At 41.8% G+C, this 15,792-nt stretch overlaps 2 protein-coding genes across 6 annotated transcripts in view; one reads left to right on the plus strand and one right to left on the minus strand.

The window, feature by feature from the left end:
* Window positions 1–11,246, minus strand: part of SLC25A21 (solute carrier family 25 member 21) — a 282,453-nt gene extending 271,207 nt beyond the window's left edge. For all 3 annotated transcript variants that reach the window (XM_052782656.1, XM_052782655.1, XM_052782657.1), the window contains exon 1: window positions 11,092–11,246. In XM_052782656.1, coding sequence (XP_052638616.1) covers window positions 11,092–11,158 — 67 coding nt within the window. In that variant the 5' untranslated portion in view covers window positions 11,159–11,246. The remainder of the gene's footprint in view (window positions 1–11,091) is intronic.
* The window catches only part of MIPOL1 (mirror-image polydactyly 1), a 197,533-nt gene continuing 192,654 nt past the window's right edge, over window positions 10,914–15,792 (plus strand). The window contains exons 1-2 of one of the 3 annotated variants that reach the window (XM_052782649.1): window positions 10,914–11,116; window positions 12,709–12,869. The gene's annotated coding sequence lies outside the window, so the exon portion shown is untranslated. Of the gene's footprint in view, window positions 11,117–12,708; window positions 12,870–15,624; window positions 15,719–15,792 lie in introns of those variants that run through there. The other 2 variants (XM_052782648.1, XM_052782647.1) reach the window with 2 other exon arrangements.

Raw genomic sequence — 15,792 nt, forward strand, 5'->3', positions numbered from 1 at the left:
TGTCCCTAGGGATTTAAATCAAAAGCCTGCTAAACATGTACAATCATTTTGAAAATAAATAACAGAACAAATTTAGTCTTGATTATGATTATCATGCTTTTTAAAGGGAAACATTTATTCTAATAAGAAAAGTCTGAACTAATTTAAACTTTATGGACATTAACTTAGAATTTCATACACTAAAGACATTTCTTTCCACTTAGTCTAGTCTCTAACAATATTTATTGTTTTATATTTGCAGAAAGCCCATATGCTTTCTTCCTCCCTTTTAGAAATGTCTAGTCAATAAAGTTGTATTTCTTATCATATTAAGAAGTATAATTTTGCAGAAAGGTTTGCTGACAAATCAGCAGAAGAGATTGATCTCTTTCCTTTTTGTCATCTAGGATAGCCATCATCATACTTCACACTAAGGAAGAATATGCCAGACAAACCATATTGCATCTTGATACTTATTTTCTTCACTACTTAGAAAAAACACAGTAGAGGCTGTTTTAAGCAAGGACTATCTCATTACCTGGTCAGCATTACCGTTCTAGGTAAAATTTTTACTAACAGGTATAATGAATAAGTGGCAGCCATGTCTCCCCTGCTTAATTCAACAGCCCCAATCCCATTCAGAATCCTAATCCCATTTAGGAGAAGAGAATGAAGCTCTCATCCATACAACACAATACTTTCTTAAAAGTCCCATCGCTTTGGCTCTGTAACCACAGACTTGGAAATGAGTGAAGAGCAGGACTCTGAGGACTCTCAATGCTCTCAGGTTCTTTCAGAAATCTTTTCTCAGCATACTGCCGATTTCTTTACATAAGCACTCTTTTTAATGAGGAATTGTTCCAAGGGTGAACCAGTACAGCAATCAAGAGACAACAGAGGCTACCAAGGATATGATCGCAGAAGCACCTAAAAGAGTGCTGGATACAAGGTTTAGAATGTGTGGCATGAACAAGGCAAACACTCTTGTTCACACTATTATGCAATTCTGACAAAATTAGGGTGTATATACTCTTAAAAGATCATGCTGACACTTGTCAGCATCTATAAGGCAGCAGTGTTTTGGAAAACAAGTTCTTCTAACAAGCTATAAGCAGCCTGATGCTTTGTTTTCTACTTGTTGCCATGAGGTTATGTTAAACACGTGTATACACCATCACATGCAACGCAGCATTGCAAACCTGCCTGTATAGAAGATATATATATAACCAACCTCAAAAAGGCTAGTGTATCATCACTAACCTCAAGCTTTCACAACCTCATGGCTCAGATCCCAAATTAATCTAAAAATCATGAGAACCATCTTTAAAGTTTGTTTGGGTTTTAGGTTCTTAAAGCCTCTACAATTCATCATTTGAAGCTTTAATGCCACAACACTGAGGATAAGCTTATTTTTTTTTTAGAATTCAAGTTTTAATCAAACTTTCAAGTTCTGAAACTAAATCACACAGCTCCACAAGCTGGAAGAGACATCAAATATCACAAAACCCATAATAAAGAGTTAAATTTGGTTTCTGTGTCTATGATTATGGCAGTTAGAACCATCCTCTGGGGTTTTTTGGGTTTTTGTGGTGGTTTTTTTTTTTTTTTTTACACCATGCCCTTCATGTTTTACCAAGTTCAGCAAGCTCTCTGGAGTCAGCTGAAGAAACAAAGTTGAGCGATATTTACTATACATTCAAAATATACACTAATTTTGAAAATCAAGCCTCTAACTAAATATTAAGAAATAGGTGTTGGTAACAGAAAAATAAGTAAAACTTAACTCTGTTGCAAAGCCACTCAGAATCGGCTTTAAGAGGAGGTGAAATAGTGTAAAGCATTTTCTCAAACTGACAGTACTACTAAGACTCTCATTTTGCTTTTGGGAGTGTTGCTGTTTGGGGACACCAGCCACATATCAGCACACTTCAGTATAATAAAAACAGCAAAAAGCCCAGGAAACTAGGATAACACCCTGAACTAGGAAATGATCCATTGGGTAAAGGCTGAAAGATGACCCATAAACTATGTTTCCTGCCAAAATTTGGCAGATTGAAAAGGATCCATAGGAAAAACAAAAGCAGCTGTTAACAGTGTAGTTCAGTGACTGAAAAGCAGATCTAAAGGCCAATTACTCCTGTGTTTCCTTCCCCACTATATGGGTGGGACTTTTCAACAGCATTGACTTTCTCAGATATAACCACAACTTCTCATCAGAAAATCACTGCTATAGACAATTGAAGCCTTAGATGTTTCAGATGTTGGTGAAATTATATTTAATTGTAACGAGCCCCCAGGACAAGACATGCTGCAGGAAAAATAGCAGGTACTTATCCTGCAAGTATCCAACTTTCAACACAAGCAAAGCAGCTGACCTGTACTACAGGCACTCAGTACAGAAACTACTATTTAATGACTGATATTTTTATTCACTTTCTTGCACAAATGATAATTGGGCATCAGAGAGCGAGAGCTTCCCATTATAAAAACCAGTATTGACTTATTTTATCCATCGACAGGACCAGTGATGTTTTCCACAGGTAGCAAATGCCAATTCACCTCCTCAGAGGGGAAAAAATTACATATTTTCAACTCCAGTTGAAGCAGAACAGATTTAAGGTCTTCATGATCAAGATGCAGATACTTGAAAATACTTAGAGGCATCCCTATAATGGAACTATAGTCAGTTCTCTCCATTCATTGCAATATTGATTTTTCAAGACTTCCAGGTTCTAGGAGTCACATAATTATCTGAAAAGGTAGGGTTTTTCCTACTTGTCTTTAGTTCTTTTAGCATTTTTAATTCATACCAACCCTAATCATAACACTTAGGCCAGTCTGAGTAGTTTAGGTTAATACACCCATTTTTCAGAGAGAATTTCAACAGAGTCAATCTTGTAATAGATGAGTTCCTTCACTCTCAGGGGTATGATTTTGAGTGTCTCCTACCCAGCTAGCTTAAAATAGAAAAGTAACAAGCATAAGAAAGAACATTTACAAGTATAAGAAGGACATCCAAGGTAATGTCACAGAAACTAACCTACAGTTAAGGGAAAATTTTTAATATCACTTACATGCAAAAATCCCAGATTTTCTGCACATAAATAACCAGAATCAGTTTTCATTTTCCTTTCTAGAACACTGCCACAGAAAAACACATGCTATCAAAAGGCATGCTTTGTTTCTATACATTAGAATTTTATTCTTACTACATAATTAGCCTTTTTGTTATGACAATTTAACATGGATTTGAACATGAACATCAGTCACTAAGCACAACTGATGAAACAAACAGTAATGAAAAATTGTTCTTTACCCAAATATAGTCTTTGCTCATAGAAGTTGATACAACTTCATAACTGTCTCTGCAGACAAAGCATTTTTTGCCTATAAACTTTACAACAGGCATACTCCAGTATTATTTTGACTACCTATTTGCTTTTACATGTATAATATGTACTATTCTATAATATTCTTTAACTTGGAAATCTGACAACAAAATATTTAGAGTTTATTCTGAAGTACCCATCTTTAAGCTTTTATATTTTGCTGTAGGTCTCATTCCTGCCAATACTTGAAAGAAGGTAACAGAGGATTACAGCAGCATGTAACACAGCAGTCTTCACTTTGGTTATAGATGGGCATTGAGAGTTTGAAGAGATTTCTGCAATATCACATAAAATCTATGGTAAAATTAAAATAATAAAGACTCAAATTCCTCACTCTGGAAATCAGTAGCTAGTTGCACAGATTCCACTGGGCCAGGAGTTTATCCCAAGTTTTCTGATTTATATGTGGTATCTTGGCCTTAGGACCATCTTTTGACCTTTACCAGTGATATATGACCATTTAGTTTTTGCAGTTAATTCAAGGAAAGTCAAATTCAACACCATTGGTTTTACAGTACACATATGAAATCAGCATTTATTGATCATTATTTGTTTTATATTAAGCTTTGCTTTCAATATTATCATCCAAGATGACATACACTAATCTTCTCACCTGCAACAGCTTCTACATACATTTTTATTCATCTTCCACCCACGGGAAATAGCATATTTAGCATCTTATTGTAGTATTACGCTGCCATCTCGTGGGTAGTAGAGCAAATGTGTATCACTTCATTACTCCTTAGTTTTCTAGGTTTGGGGTTGGTAGTTTTGTCAGGGGTTTTTAGTTGTTTGTTTTGAGGAAAAAAAAACTTGTTACACTAAAAACAATAGAAAAAGTATAACCTTTCTTAAAACCCTCAGGCTTACCATATATACGAAATCTTAAGGATAAGTGTCTTATTGCACACCCATAGAGGATTCTGTCCATAAGAAGTTTTGTCCCTATTGGCTAACATGCCAGACTAAAAGCTCAGCCAGCTACTTGCTTTCCCCAGTGTTTCTCTGGGAAAGATGACAGAATGGGACCAATGAGTTTGCTGCAGGATGTTCAAACCAACAGTGAGTATCAGAGCAAGGCAAGACTAGCTTAGTTTGAATTAACCCCCAGGTTCAACAAGCAGTTTGTTGTGAGCAATTTCTGAGTCCATAGGCCAACCAATTCTTTTCAAGGTCCCAGTTGCTACAGAAAGTACTAAGCATACAACAGGTGTCATGACACATTAAAAGTTATGAAAAGTCTTAGTTTGTTAGTTTTTGTCACTGTTATGTAAGAATTAGTTCTTCATAACTTAACCCCCATATAAAGGCTATTAAATTTAAAAAACGCATAGCTTGAAACACATTTAAGAGCTCCAAATGGATGTTCATAGCTTGTTAGTATACTGCAATGACCTAATTGAACAACATCAGTTCACCCTAAACACTACATTGAGGTTTTAAGTTGTTCCATTTAAACTAAAATTATATTGCAGCAATATTGTTTCTTCAAATTACTTAGCTGTCTTAAAATTTACAGGAATTTTGCTAGCTGCTAGCTTCACATATTCAGCACAGTGTATGAAAGCCCATGAGGATTTCATTAGTTTCCACTAAAATTAAACAAGGTTTTCTGAGACAACCCCATACCACTTTTAATTAAGGAAGATGTATATGAAGCAAACAGTCCAATCTGTCCTTCAGATTCAGGGGTGAATTTTTAGTATTATCAGCTGGTAGAAAAGGGGAAGCTCAGAGACTGAAAAAATATTACTTACAGAATTAAAGTTTGAAATGCTGTAGTAAGGTGGGAAGATACTCTTAAAAGGGAATGTTCATGAGGTAACTGCAACTTGTTCATGACATGGCATTCTGCATATCCTCAGCTAACTGGACACTGCAGTGGTCTGCAGCACAGAGGTACATTCTCATTGGATGAAAAGTATTACTTCACCTGTTTAAGTGCCCAGGAGACTAAAGTCAGCAATTCAACCATACTAACTTCAAAACTAGCATCAGTTTCTGTGAGCTTCCCTGATGGCAGTCCCCTGTTCTATTCCCAGGGACCCACTGAAGTCACAAATTGTCCTGAACACCGTATTCCCTCTCTGCACTGTATAATGATGAAAGCAATAGGGGTTGCACAGACCTTGCAAAGGTATTTCACATTTACTTTTCAGCACATTTTGTAAAATACAGCATGAGGGGATGGTTGTCTGAGCAGCAACAGATAGAAATCTTTCCAAGTCTTAACTTGCTGACTGTTCCTATGTCCTCCAAATTCCCAGGAGCATACTTGAGGAGGTTCAGGATATCTGGTATGTCAGTTTACACACACTTAACCTTCTTCTGGTCTTCTCTTCACCCAAAGTTCTCCTCACCATATTGCCAACCAAGCAACTCCCCTCCAAAGCTTTAAGTCCAACACCAGGTAGCACACTATCAATTTCTCAGCCTAGCAGAGAAAATTGGCTTCACTGGTAAGAGCAAGTACATACCCTTGGAGTACTTTGACTTATAGGATGTTTCCTTGAAACTAATAATATTTGACTGCTTCCCACCCTTAGCTTTTTAATATAAGCAGTCTTTGTTAACATCTGAAATGCCAAATACAGGCAGTGAAAGACAATTAGCACATACTGTGGTCTTCAATAATATTTCAGCCTTAACAGACTTCAGAAAGAGGAAGGCTTAAGAACTTTAAAATATTATGGTTTGAAGTCAAGATAGCTATGAGGTTTAGTTAAGTACTTAGCTAGTTGAAATTACCTCTGAGCATTAAGTGATTATTTTAGTAACATGTGAATGCCAATTGCATGGCTTAAAAGCAAGAAAAAAAGCAGTTAAGAAAACATAGAACACTCATCCTAACTTTAATTCCCAGGAAAATGTCAGCAAAATAATCAAAACAAATTAGTTAAACACCTGGGGGGAATAAAAGGGGAGAATTAGTCAATTTTCCTGCTGTTAAAAGTGCTTCCTGTACATCTATCACCCTCCCTCTCCCATTTGTAGGGACCAAATAACCTGAGGTGTTTCACAGAGTATGCTGGCTAGCATACCTTGTAATGATGTTTGTCTGCCTAATGCCTCTAGTGATAGGAAGACCAAACACTGTTTTTAATACTGCATTTGCATCCAACAGTCTTACTCTTGACTATTGGCTTCCCTGCTTATAGATCTCGTTCAAAGGAGTTGCTGCTACCCAGGATAATCAACTTCATCTACTCCTGAAATAAAACACCTCAAAAGAAAAGGTTTGGACTTTCAAAGGAGCTTAACAGAATTAGACTCCCAAATCCTATGAGATTTCAATACAGCTGCAAACCTAACTCTTCCCCCCCAAAACTGATGCCAAGAGGTCCAGAAAGGCAGAAACCCTGCTGTTTCATGAAAATATGAAGAATAGGGAAAAAAAGACCAGCTCTGGTTGTTCTTACAAAGTAATTTTTTTTTTTAAAAAGCTCATTTTATTCTGACTTTCCCATATTCATTTTGCAGTAAGAGAGCCAATAGTTCATGTTGATTTATTAAATGGAATTAGGAAAAGAAACACACTGAATTACAGCAAAAAAGTACTTAAAGATTAGCTTAATATTACAGATCTGAAAAACATGTCATCTTTGTATTTATCACCTACTACACCTATTAAATTCTTCAAAATTTAAACTTCAAAATTAAAAATGTATGTTATTTATTTGCAAGTGTATGGAAGAAAGAGGTGAACATACAAACTAAATATAAATTAAATTATATTTGTTATCTGTGGTTTTAGCTAATGGTCTTCATCTGAGCCTTTTTTATTAAAAAAAACAAGAACACACCTATACCAAGTAGCAGCATCCTAAAACCTTCAGGGTAACTATATTCAGCTGCTTCCCTTCACTCAGCCAAGGGTCATCTGTGCAATTGTTTATGATAACATTTGCACTTCATCAAACCAACTCAAGACTGTTACAAGGATGTATTGGGAAATCAAGCTGGGTATCACACAACATACTTCACAGTATTCAATTCCTCTCTGTGAGGAAAGACATCTCCATCAACTTTGTATGCAACACTATTACTTTAATTTTTTCCTTTTCCATACAGGAAGACAAAACAAGGATTTTTTTGATCCTTGTGAATTAGAGAAACAATTCTGCTTGTGACTTGAACCCTGCATTGACTGGACTTCTCAAATAGCCTTTTGAAAAATTGCTATAAACCTACGGAAATCAGTTAGAGATTCCCAGGTTGTTCTTTTCACAGCAATTCTTACAGTTTAGTGAGTTTATTTTCTGTTTAATTTTTTCTACAAATTCCACACATGCCTTAGTTTACCAATTAACTACTAAAGGAGTATGCCTGCAGTTCACTGTACAAGAAGGGACCAAACTTATTAACGAAGCATCCCAATTACATTTCAATCAAAGTCCTGTTCCTCACTACTGTCATACACCCAGGCAAGCAAACAAAAGCAAGTATTTTCAATTACGCCATTAACCTCCATTCAGAAATCTGAAAGATGGGAGCAAACTGAATGCCAGCAGAAAGAACACAAGCCAAGACTGAATAAGACTTCGTTCATATTTAAAATTGAGTTCACCCTCAGGAAGCAGAGCTTTCAATTTAATATGAAGTCAGATTACAAGCCACACAAGCAGATGCACCTCTTGCTGCAGACATGAAGTACACATGAGATGCTGTAATGCTTGAGTTTCACAGTTCAATTACAGCAGAGTGCCATTCAAGTTTACCATTAACATTGAAATGCCTCAGACAGCCAATGGTATGTTTAAATCTTTTCCTTTACAACATTGAATACTTTCATTTCTCCTTCCTTCAGCATGCCAGTATCTTCCATTTTACCAGTCCTGTAGGCTAGGGGTCATGCTTGATTTCTTACTTTCCTCTTCCCTTGTATTACGTCCATGAACAAGTCCTGTCATCTTCCATAAAGCTTCAAAAATCCCTTTCTTCCTGTTCCGACAGCTTAGGCTTACCTCTAACCATTTTCCACTCGACCTAGCAGAATCACTTCTTAACAGATCCTTTTGCATCAGACATGCAGATGCTAAATAGCCTCTCATTTTATTTATGCAGACAGTGTTTCTGACCCTTCAATTACACCTATTCTGCTGTGCAGTTCCCTAACTACCTCACTACTTTCCTATCATTATTTTGACAAGGACACCAACTTATAGTATCTTTCTGACCAACGGCTTCATACATTCCTTGTGCTTAACTGTACAAGTTCAGATGATCAGAACTTCTTAGAAATCTAAACATTAGTTCACCGCAATGATTTTTTTTTTTTTTTTCAGTTTTCTTCTAAATGTGGTACAGGCAGCAAAGCCACTCTAGGATGCCTGTGACATTCACAGGAGGCCAGTAACTACAAGAAAGCACCTACAAGAGCCCCATGTCCTTCTGCAGAGGCAGCCAAAAGCAATACAGGGTGTCTAAAGTGATACTGGGAAACTAAGGTCAGGCAACCAAATCCCTCACTAGGATGAAATACTAAGTACACTCTCAACAACTCATGCCCTCCATCTTTTCCTTCCTGCTTCCACCATCTCCATGTCAGATCCACACTTGCCTGAGAAATTCAACCTTTAGACTGAAGACCTCAAAGCTACAGCCTTCCTCTTCTATCTTCTCTATAAATGACCAAGAAAAACACCACTGTGTTTTAAGCATCTGTCAAGAAAGTTTTCAAGTTTGAGCCATTTCCCTTGAATACCTTAAAGCTCCCACTTTGAGCCATACATTTGCCAGTCCCTCTGGTACAATTATAGTGTTGTTCAGACCTAGACAACAGTCCTTACTGGTTTATTTCAAAACAAATGTGTATAAATTTCTGTTCAGATTTAAGGCTAGTGATAGAGCTAAGGAACCTGCCTGCTTGACAGGAGACTAAGCAAAAGGATGCAAGCATCTTTTAACAATATGCCTCTGGACTAGATTCAACAGGCCTCCCACATTATACCTTAAAAAAAGGTGTTAGGTGCAGTTCAGTTGTCCCCTTGAATTGAGACTTCTCTCACCTTAACATTTATGCCTACCAGAGCAGCAAATAGTTTTCATGCTGTCTTCTCCCTACACCACCCTCAAACACACTTTCCAATTCTAGTCCTTCTATAAAACTTTGCCTTCTAAATGACAATTTTCTTTCCAGTGCGTTAGTCAAGCTATCTGTTCTTCTACAAACAAAGAGAGCCTGTAAGGAAAACAGGCTACTGCCAGAGGATGGGAAGATGCTGAGTTAGATCACTAAGACACAGGTCCACTGCTATGGGCAGGTAAATCTGTCATCTTGTAAAACATCTGGTGGCAGAACACCTCAGTATCCCTTCAGGTAGGAAGGGCCTTCAACAGTCTAGTGCAGATTAAACCTTTCCTTTCTCTCCTAAGGGAAGAAGGGGGTAGTACCAAGCAGAACCTAAAAAAGCTTTAGGATTTCCAAGGCTGCAGAAGAGCTACATAAACGCAGTCATACCATACACTGGAAGGGCCAGGACAGCAGACCTCTCTCCACTTCTGCTGTGACATCTCTCCGTGTCAAAGCAGAAGGCTGAACACAAAGGACGTGCAGAGTCACGAGCATGAAGAGGAAGCGCTCAAATGTGTGTTGGTGGCAGGAATGCATAAAAGTGGATTTAGGGGCAGCAGGGGAATTAGAGGGAACAGAACACCAGCTCACATGCAGTGTCATGGCCACAGAGGACTCATCCACAGGAGAATTGTGCTTGCATGCATTGCACTAAAGCATTACATAAGACACAGCAACATTACTGTGTAGCTTTCCTCTTTCAAGTAAAACATAGTATGACATACAGCATTTGGACCACAAAAGAAACACTAAAGAACACTTAAAACTACACTATGTAGTTGAAATGCTAACAGGATTTATATATATACACTGAAGGAGCAGCATATTGTGTAAATATTCCCAACACTGCAGACTGACTTAAGTTTATTTCAGATTTATTCCGACATAGGGAAAACAAACTGAAGAAATTAACTAGCAATGCTTTCATTGCTAAACAGACATATACAGTTTTGACATTTATAGTTTGCAGCACAAGTAGTGTGATGAATTAATAACCTTGACATTCTAAAGTATGAAAAACCCCACAGAAACACATTTCCACTGCAGCCCTGCATAGGTTTCTTTATAAGGCAAGGACGGAGCGTGCCACAGGGAACGCACTGAGAAGGGGAACAACGTTTTCTGCCCCGCATCAACGCGCCGCTGGCAGACTACGCGGGCTCGCACGCCTGTAGGAATGACTGAGTCCCCCCCAAGGAAAGACCAACCACCGCCCACCAGGGAAGCTCGCGAGGGGACACCGATGGCTGTTGCTGTTGCAGGGGGCCCGCCTGCCACCCTTATCACCCGAGCGGCTGCAGGGTGTGTTTACCAGAGATACACCACAGACCCGGAGAAGCACTCCCTCACCCCCCCCCCCCCCCCCCCCCCCTCCGGGGACCGAGCACCGTTACAGAAGTAACCGCCGCGGCCCGGCCGCGCCGCTCCCGCCCCCCCCGGGGCCCCCGGGCCGCTGGTCGCCTCAGGGGCCCGCCCGCGCCGCCGGGCGGGGGAGGAGCCGCCGCCAAGCCAGGCCGTTCCCCGCCGCCGCTCCTGCACCCGAGGAGAGCGGCGAGGGGGCGGAGGCGCGGCTACCTTCACCTCAGCTTGGCGGAGCGCCGGCGGGGGACGGGCAGACCCTCCCCGCCCAGGAGGAACATGCCCACTTACCCGCCGAGCCTCCGGCGACGACTTGGTGAGAGGCCTCCTGCAGAAAGCCCCCGGGCTTGCGAGCCATCCTCGCCCGCGCCGCGGCAAGAGGCAGCCGGCGCTTGGAGAACGGCTGCCGAGCCGGGGCCGACTCCGCGCTGGGCGGGTGGGGAAGAGCCGGGGGGAAGGCGGGAGCCGCGGTTATCTGCGGGCGGGGCGGGGGCGTGCGAACCGGGTCCCCACACTGGTGGAAAATATATGGCCGCGCAGCGGCCTTTAGTAACCGGCGGGCAGAGGGCGGCCCCGGCAGGACCCGGGCTCGCAGCTGCTGGCGATCGCGGCGAAGAAGGGGCTCTCTGATCGCTTCCAGCTGGCAAACCGTCAGCCTGCCTCTCTCGGGCAGAGCTGGGGCGGCCGGCGCTGGTATCGCTCTCGCTGGGGCACGAGGGCAAGGCTTTGGCGGCCTGTCAGTGAGCTGACAGGAAAAGGCCTGTCACCTTCTTCAGGCTTCTGCCATTTACTCCTGGCTTCGGGGCTGGTGCCATACAGCACACACTTGCAGTCCTGCTCCTCACAGCTACTGGGACCCAGCTAACACCTGCAGATCCCTTGGTGCTCCACTTCTAGGAAGGCTCAGTGGTGCCGTTTGGCTCACCAGCTACCTTTCTGTTCTTTTAAAACCTTTAGACTTTGGTTCCAGCTCTTCAGTGTTCAAAGGACATGGGTGTTTTGTCACTTGGAGAGTGGCTATTGCATGTGTTATGCAGACCTGTTGGCCTGTCTTAGTAAACGAAACAGAGCCAGGGCATGGGCTTGAGTGCTGGGACACAGTCAGTGGCATTGCTGACAGTCCCCAATGTTGTTTTTGCCAAGGCCAAACTGTGCTTTTCCAGAAGACGCCAGGGTACATTGTGGGGGACATCATGGGCTCATCGCCAGAAGCGGCACCGTTGAAGGGGAAGACAGTTCAGCCATATGGATGCAGAACACACATGGACATTTATTCTCAGGGCCAGAGAATGGGCATAGATCCTTTCTGTTTATTAGTACAGACATAGTCTTTTTGACTTAGCCAGATTCAAAATGGCGCTCAGGTTAATAAACTACAGCTTAAGCACTTAATCAAGAACTGAATACCTAAATGTTTCTATGGATTTGGAGCCTGCAGAAGTTGGGAGCAGATGCAGTATTGCAGGTGGTCTTTTATTTTCCCTGCTGTATCCCTGACCCTGTTCTACTAGTCAAACCCCTGGGTTGCCAACATCTAGCTGTAAAGATTTTTTCCTTGTTTCCACTTCTTCTCTTTCCCCTAACTCTGAATAGCACTGTGGTTTCTCACACTCTTCTCTCTTTCCTCCTTTTGTACCTAGCCCACAGCCTCCAATACTGCTAATTTTTCTTACCCCAAGGGAAGGCTCGTCCACTCTGAGCTTGACCTTTCTTCTTTCCTAACAGTCAGGGGTACATACAAGCTCAATTACATTGGTTGGGGGAGAAAACAGAGCTACTGTTGATCTCAAGGGCACATTTATTAGAGTTAAGAAGGTGGATTTAAGGAAATGGCTCTTGAATAAGGTGCTAGACTAACCAGTCACATGGATAATTTGGGATTATTTTTTTTTTCTTCCTTGCTAATAGTCCTACAGTGTTAACACAGACAAGGATATTCATTTTGAATCAGAAATCCTTCACGTTATCTTCAAAGCGATTGTGAATTCTGTGTGTGATCTTGAGCATCTTGAAATAGAACTAGGAGGCTAAATTTGCTGGCACCTCTTCAAAAGAGAAAGAAAAGAAAGGTATTTTTTAAATCCTTATTTTTTAAGTTCTCTCCCCTGAAAAAAAAAAGACTGTTGTTGCCTTACAGGGGCATCAGCTTATGCTAAACTCAAAGCATAGATAATTTGTAACTAGGTGCATTTATGTATTCCTGCAGCACAGCTACCAAAGACGAATGTTGGTACCTAGTTCTTTCTCTATTCCTTAAGAAACGTATTAAGTTAGATCTGTTTCTTATGTCTGAACAGTGTATGTATGCTCTGTTTTCCATGTCTGATAGGTATTTAACTGCAGTCTGCTGTCTATATACAATTTAGTTTAGTAAGAGAGGGGCTTCCAGATGTTCATTTAAAGCCTTTGAGGTAATGACTTCAAGGTAAAATCCTAGGCACAGTGAATCCTAGGTACACCAGAGGCATTGTGCTAAAATCGGGATTTCGTGACTCTGACTCTTCAAATATATGTAGCATAGCAGAGTTGAAGAGAATATGTGCTGGTTTCCCTTGCCCTCCAGTCCTGGAAAGGTACCTTTAAGATACAAGAGAAATCTGCATTTGTTACAATAATACCACATCTTTTCCTCAAGGAAGAGGGAAAAAAGTTGAGGAAAAAATCCAGTGTGAAGAAAGGCACTCTTGACTACTATAAAAGTGAAGATGGAAAGTTGATAGACAGGAAAAAATAGTGTTCCAGCATTCTGGTGGATGGAATTTGCATATTGAAGAGATTAATTAATAAATGAGAAAAATATATTTAAGTAAAAGACAAAATATATTTTAGATTGGGATTTAAATGCCATTACCTATTTCATATAGGCAGAAAGCAGTGCAGTCAGAGAAAATTTGTTTCAGATAGTATTGCGAAAGAGAGAGTTCTCAGATCACATCTCTCCAGATTGGATGGATGGAAATACAAAGGTTACTGTTAGACTGAGGGAAAGAATCTGGAAATAAACCTAAATAATGAAAACCTATTAGAAACAAGATTCATCTCATTTAACTGTCCACCTCATTCACTGGGAATCTTGTTTCTTCATGTTTTACATGAGGAGCATTTTGAGAAGGAAGGATCCAAGAGCCTACAAGTGGGGTTTGTGCACAAGGTTCTAAAACTACAGTGTTTTCATCCCCCTCGGAGGCTTTTCTGGGAGTCATTTCTCAAACCTTTCCAAACACATTTTCCTGTTTTGAGAACAGATTGCAGGTGCCATAGTATTTGGAAGCCAAAATTTTATAAAAGTGTCTTTGGGAAAGTATTTTCATAAAGTTTTAATACTGTTCTGATATGTTAGTTTGCAGAGTGTCTGGGAGTGTTTTACCATAGTTTAGCAACAAATGTTGCTAACTGAAGAGAGGTTCCAAGTTGGAAAGGAAATGTAGCCTTTGGTAATTTAGAACAAAGATTGGAGAAAAACAACAGGTTTATTGCTACTGAAAAGCATGGGAACGTAGAAAATATACAGAGAAGCGTTAATAAAGTGTTAAAAGGCTGAGACCCTAATAGCAAAAAGGAATACTATTCACGTATAACATTCAGTTACATAATTTGCATGCATCAGCAAATAAACGGTAACTTGAATTCTTTGATCTGTGTAAAAGCAGAATGGGGATTGCTGTGGGAATACAGATTAACTCCCTTAAATTAATAAACTTTGAATGTGCTGACCTTTAAGTAATTAAAATCTCAACTTCAATGTTTCATTAACATTTGCCTTAGTTCACTTGGTTTGGCTCTTTGAGACTGCTGCTCGATAAATATAGCAGGATCATCAAGTCTCCGGTGTTCTGTATCATCAAAAAGCAGATGCTGAAACATCACTACTTTTTTGTTCCAGAGAGGCAGGTCTCCCTGTGCAATGTCCCCTTTGATACAACTAGCAAATCTAGTATTAAGGCGGACTTGCTGCAGCAGTTCAACAGTAAAGAGAATTTGGAGTTGATCAGAGGGTGTAGAAACTGGTTGGTTAGATTTGTTTTCTGCAGAAGGTGTCACTGCAACAAAAAGAAGGTTTACATGAAAAAACTGAAAAATAATGTTCAGAGTGCATATAATTTACGTAGAGATATGTTTACAGAATAGCATAACACCTGCTCCTTAAAAATATAAACTCTGCTATTGTTATTAAGTTTGCCTCACAGTGTTCAACCCCCAAATCTATTCACCTCAACACAAATTCTCCGGCTGAAAGTCTCTTTTACATATGGCACATCTCCCTTTTTCTCCATCCACCCCTCCCTACTCTGCCGCAAAGGGCAACCTTCCCATTGTGCGGGTTTCCTAAGGCACTCCTAGGCTTAATCCCACCATTTCCGTAGGGCCTCTTCCCAGACGAGTACTTGTGCGCCGCTACGTTCTCCTCCTTCTTAACCCCGGCAGGGTTTGTCTCCCCATTTGTGATGACCCCATCCCTTAGCAGGGAATGCCGTTCCCAGCCAGCCTGGGCAGCGCTCCAGTGGTAACCCACCCCCCCCCCCCCCCCCCGCCAGAAGGAATCAACTTTTCCCTGTGCGGGGGAAAGGCGGGCAGGGGAGGCGCCCGCTCCCACGACCCGTGCCAGGGACGCCCGCAAAGCAGCCCCTCAAGCTCCCGCACGCCGCAGGCCCGCGACCCCGCCGCGGTTGGCCTTGCGCCGCCTCTCCCGCCCGCCGGGCGGCGCCATCCCCGCGCCCCGAGGCCAGCGGCCGCGCCGCCTCGCCCCGCCCTCGGGCCGCGGCCCCGCCGCCGCGCGCTCCCGAGGGCGGCGCGCGCTCGCTCGCTCGCCCGCCCGCCCGCCCTCCTCTCCTCCCGCCCCGGCCGCAGGGTCCGCCCGCTCGCGGGCTTTGTTGTGGAGGCGGCGGCGCGGGGCCGGCAGCGGGGGAGGAGCGCGCAGGTAACGGGCTGGCGGGGCGCTTCCCTCGGCGGCTGCGGCCCGGCGAGGCCGCGGCTGCCCCGCGGCGCTCGGGT

The sequence above is a fragment of the Harpia harpyja genome, chromosome 3 (assembly GCF_026419915.1).
Source record: "Harpia harpyja isolate bHarHar1 chromosome 3, bHarHar1 primary haplotype, whole genome shotgun sequence".
Taxonomy (NCBI): Eukaryota; Metazoa; Chordata; class Aves; order Accipitriformes; family Accipitridae; genus Harpia; species Harpia harpyja.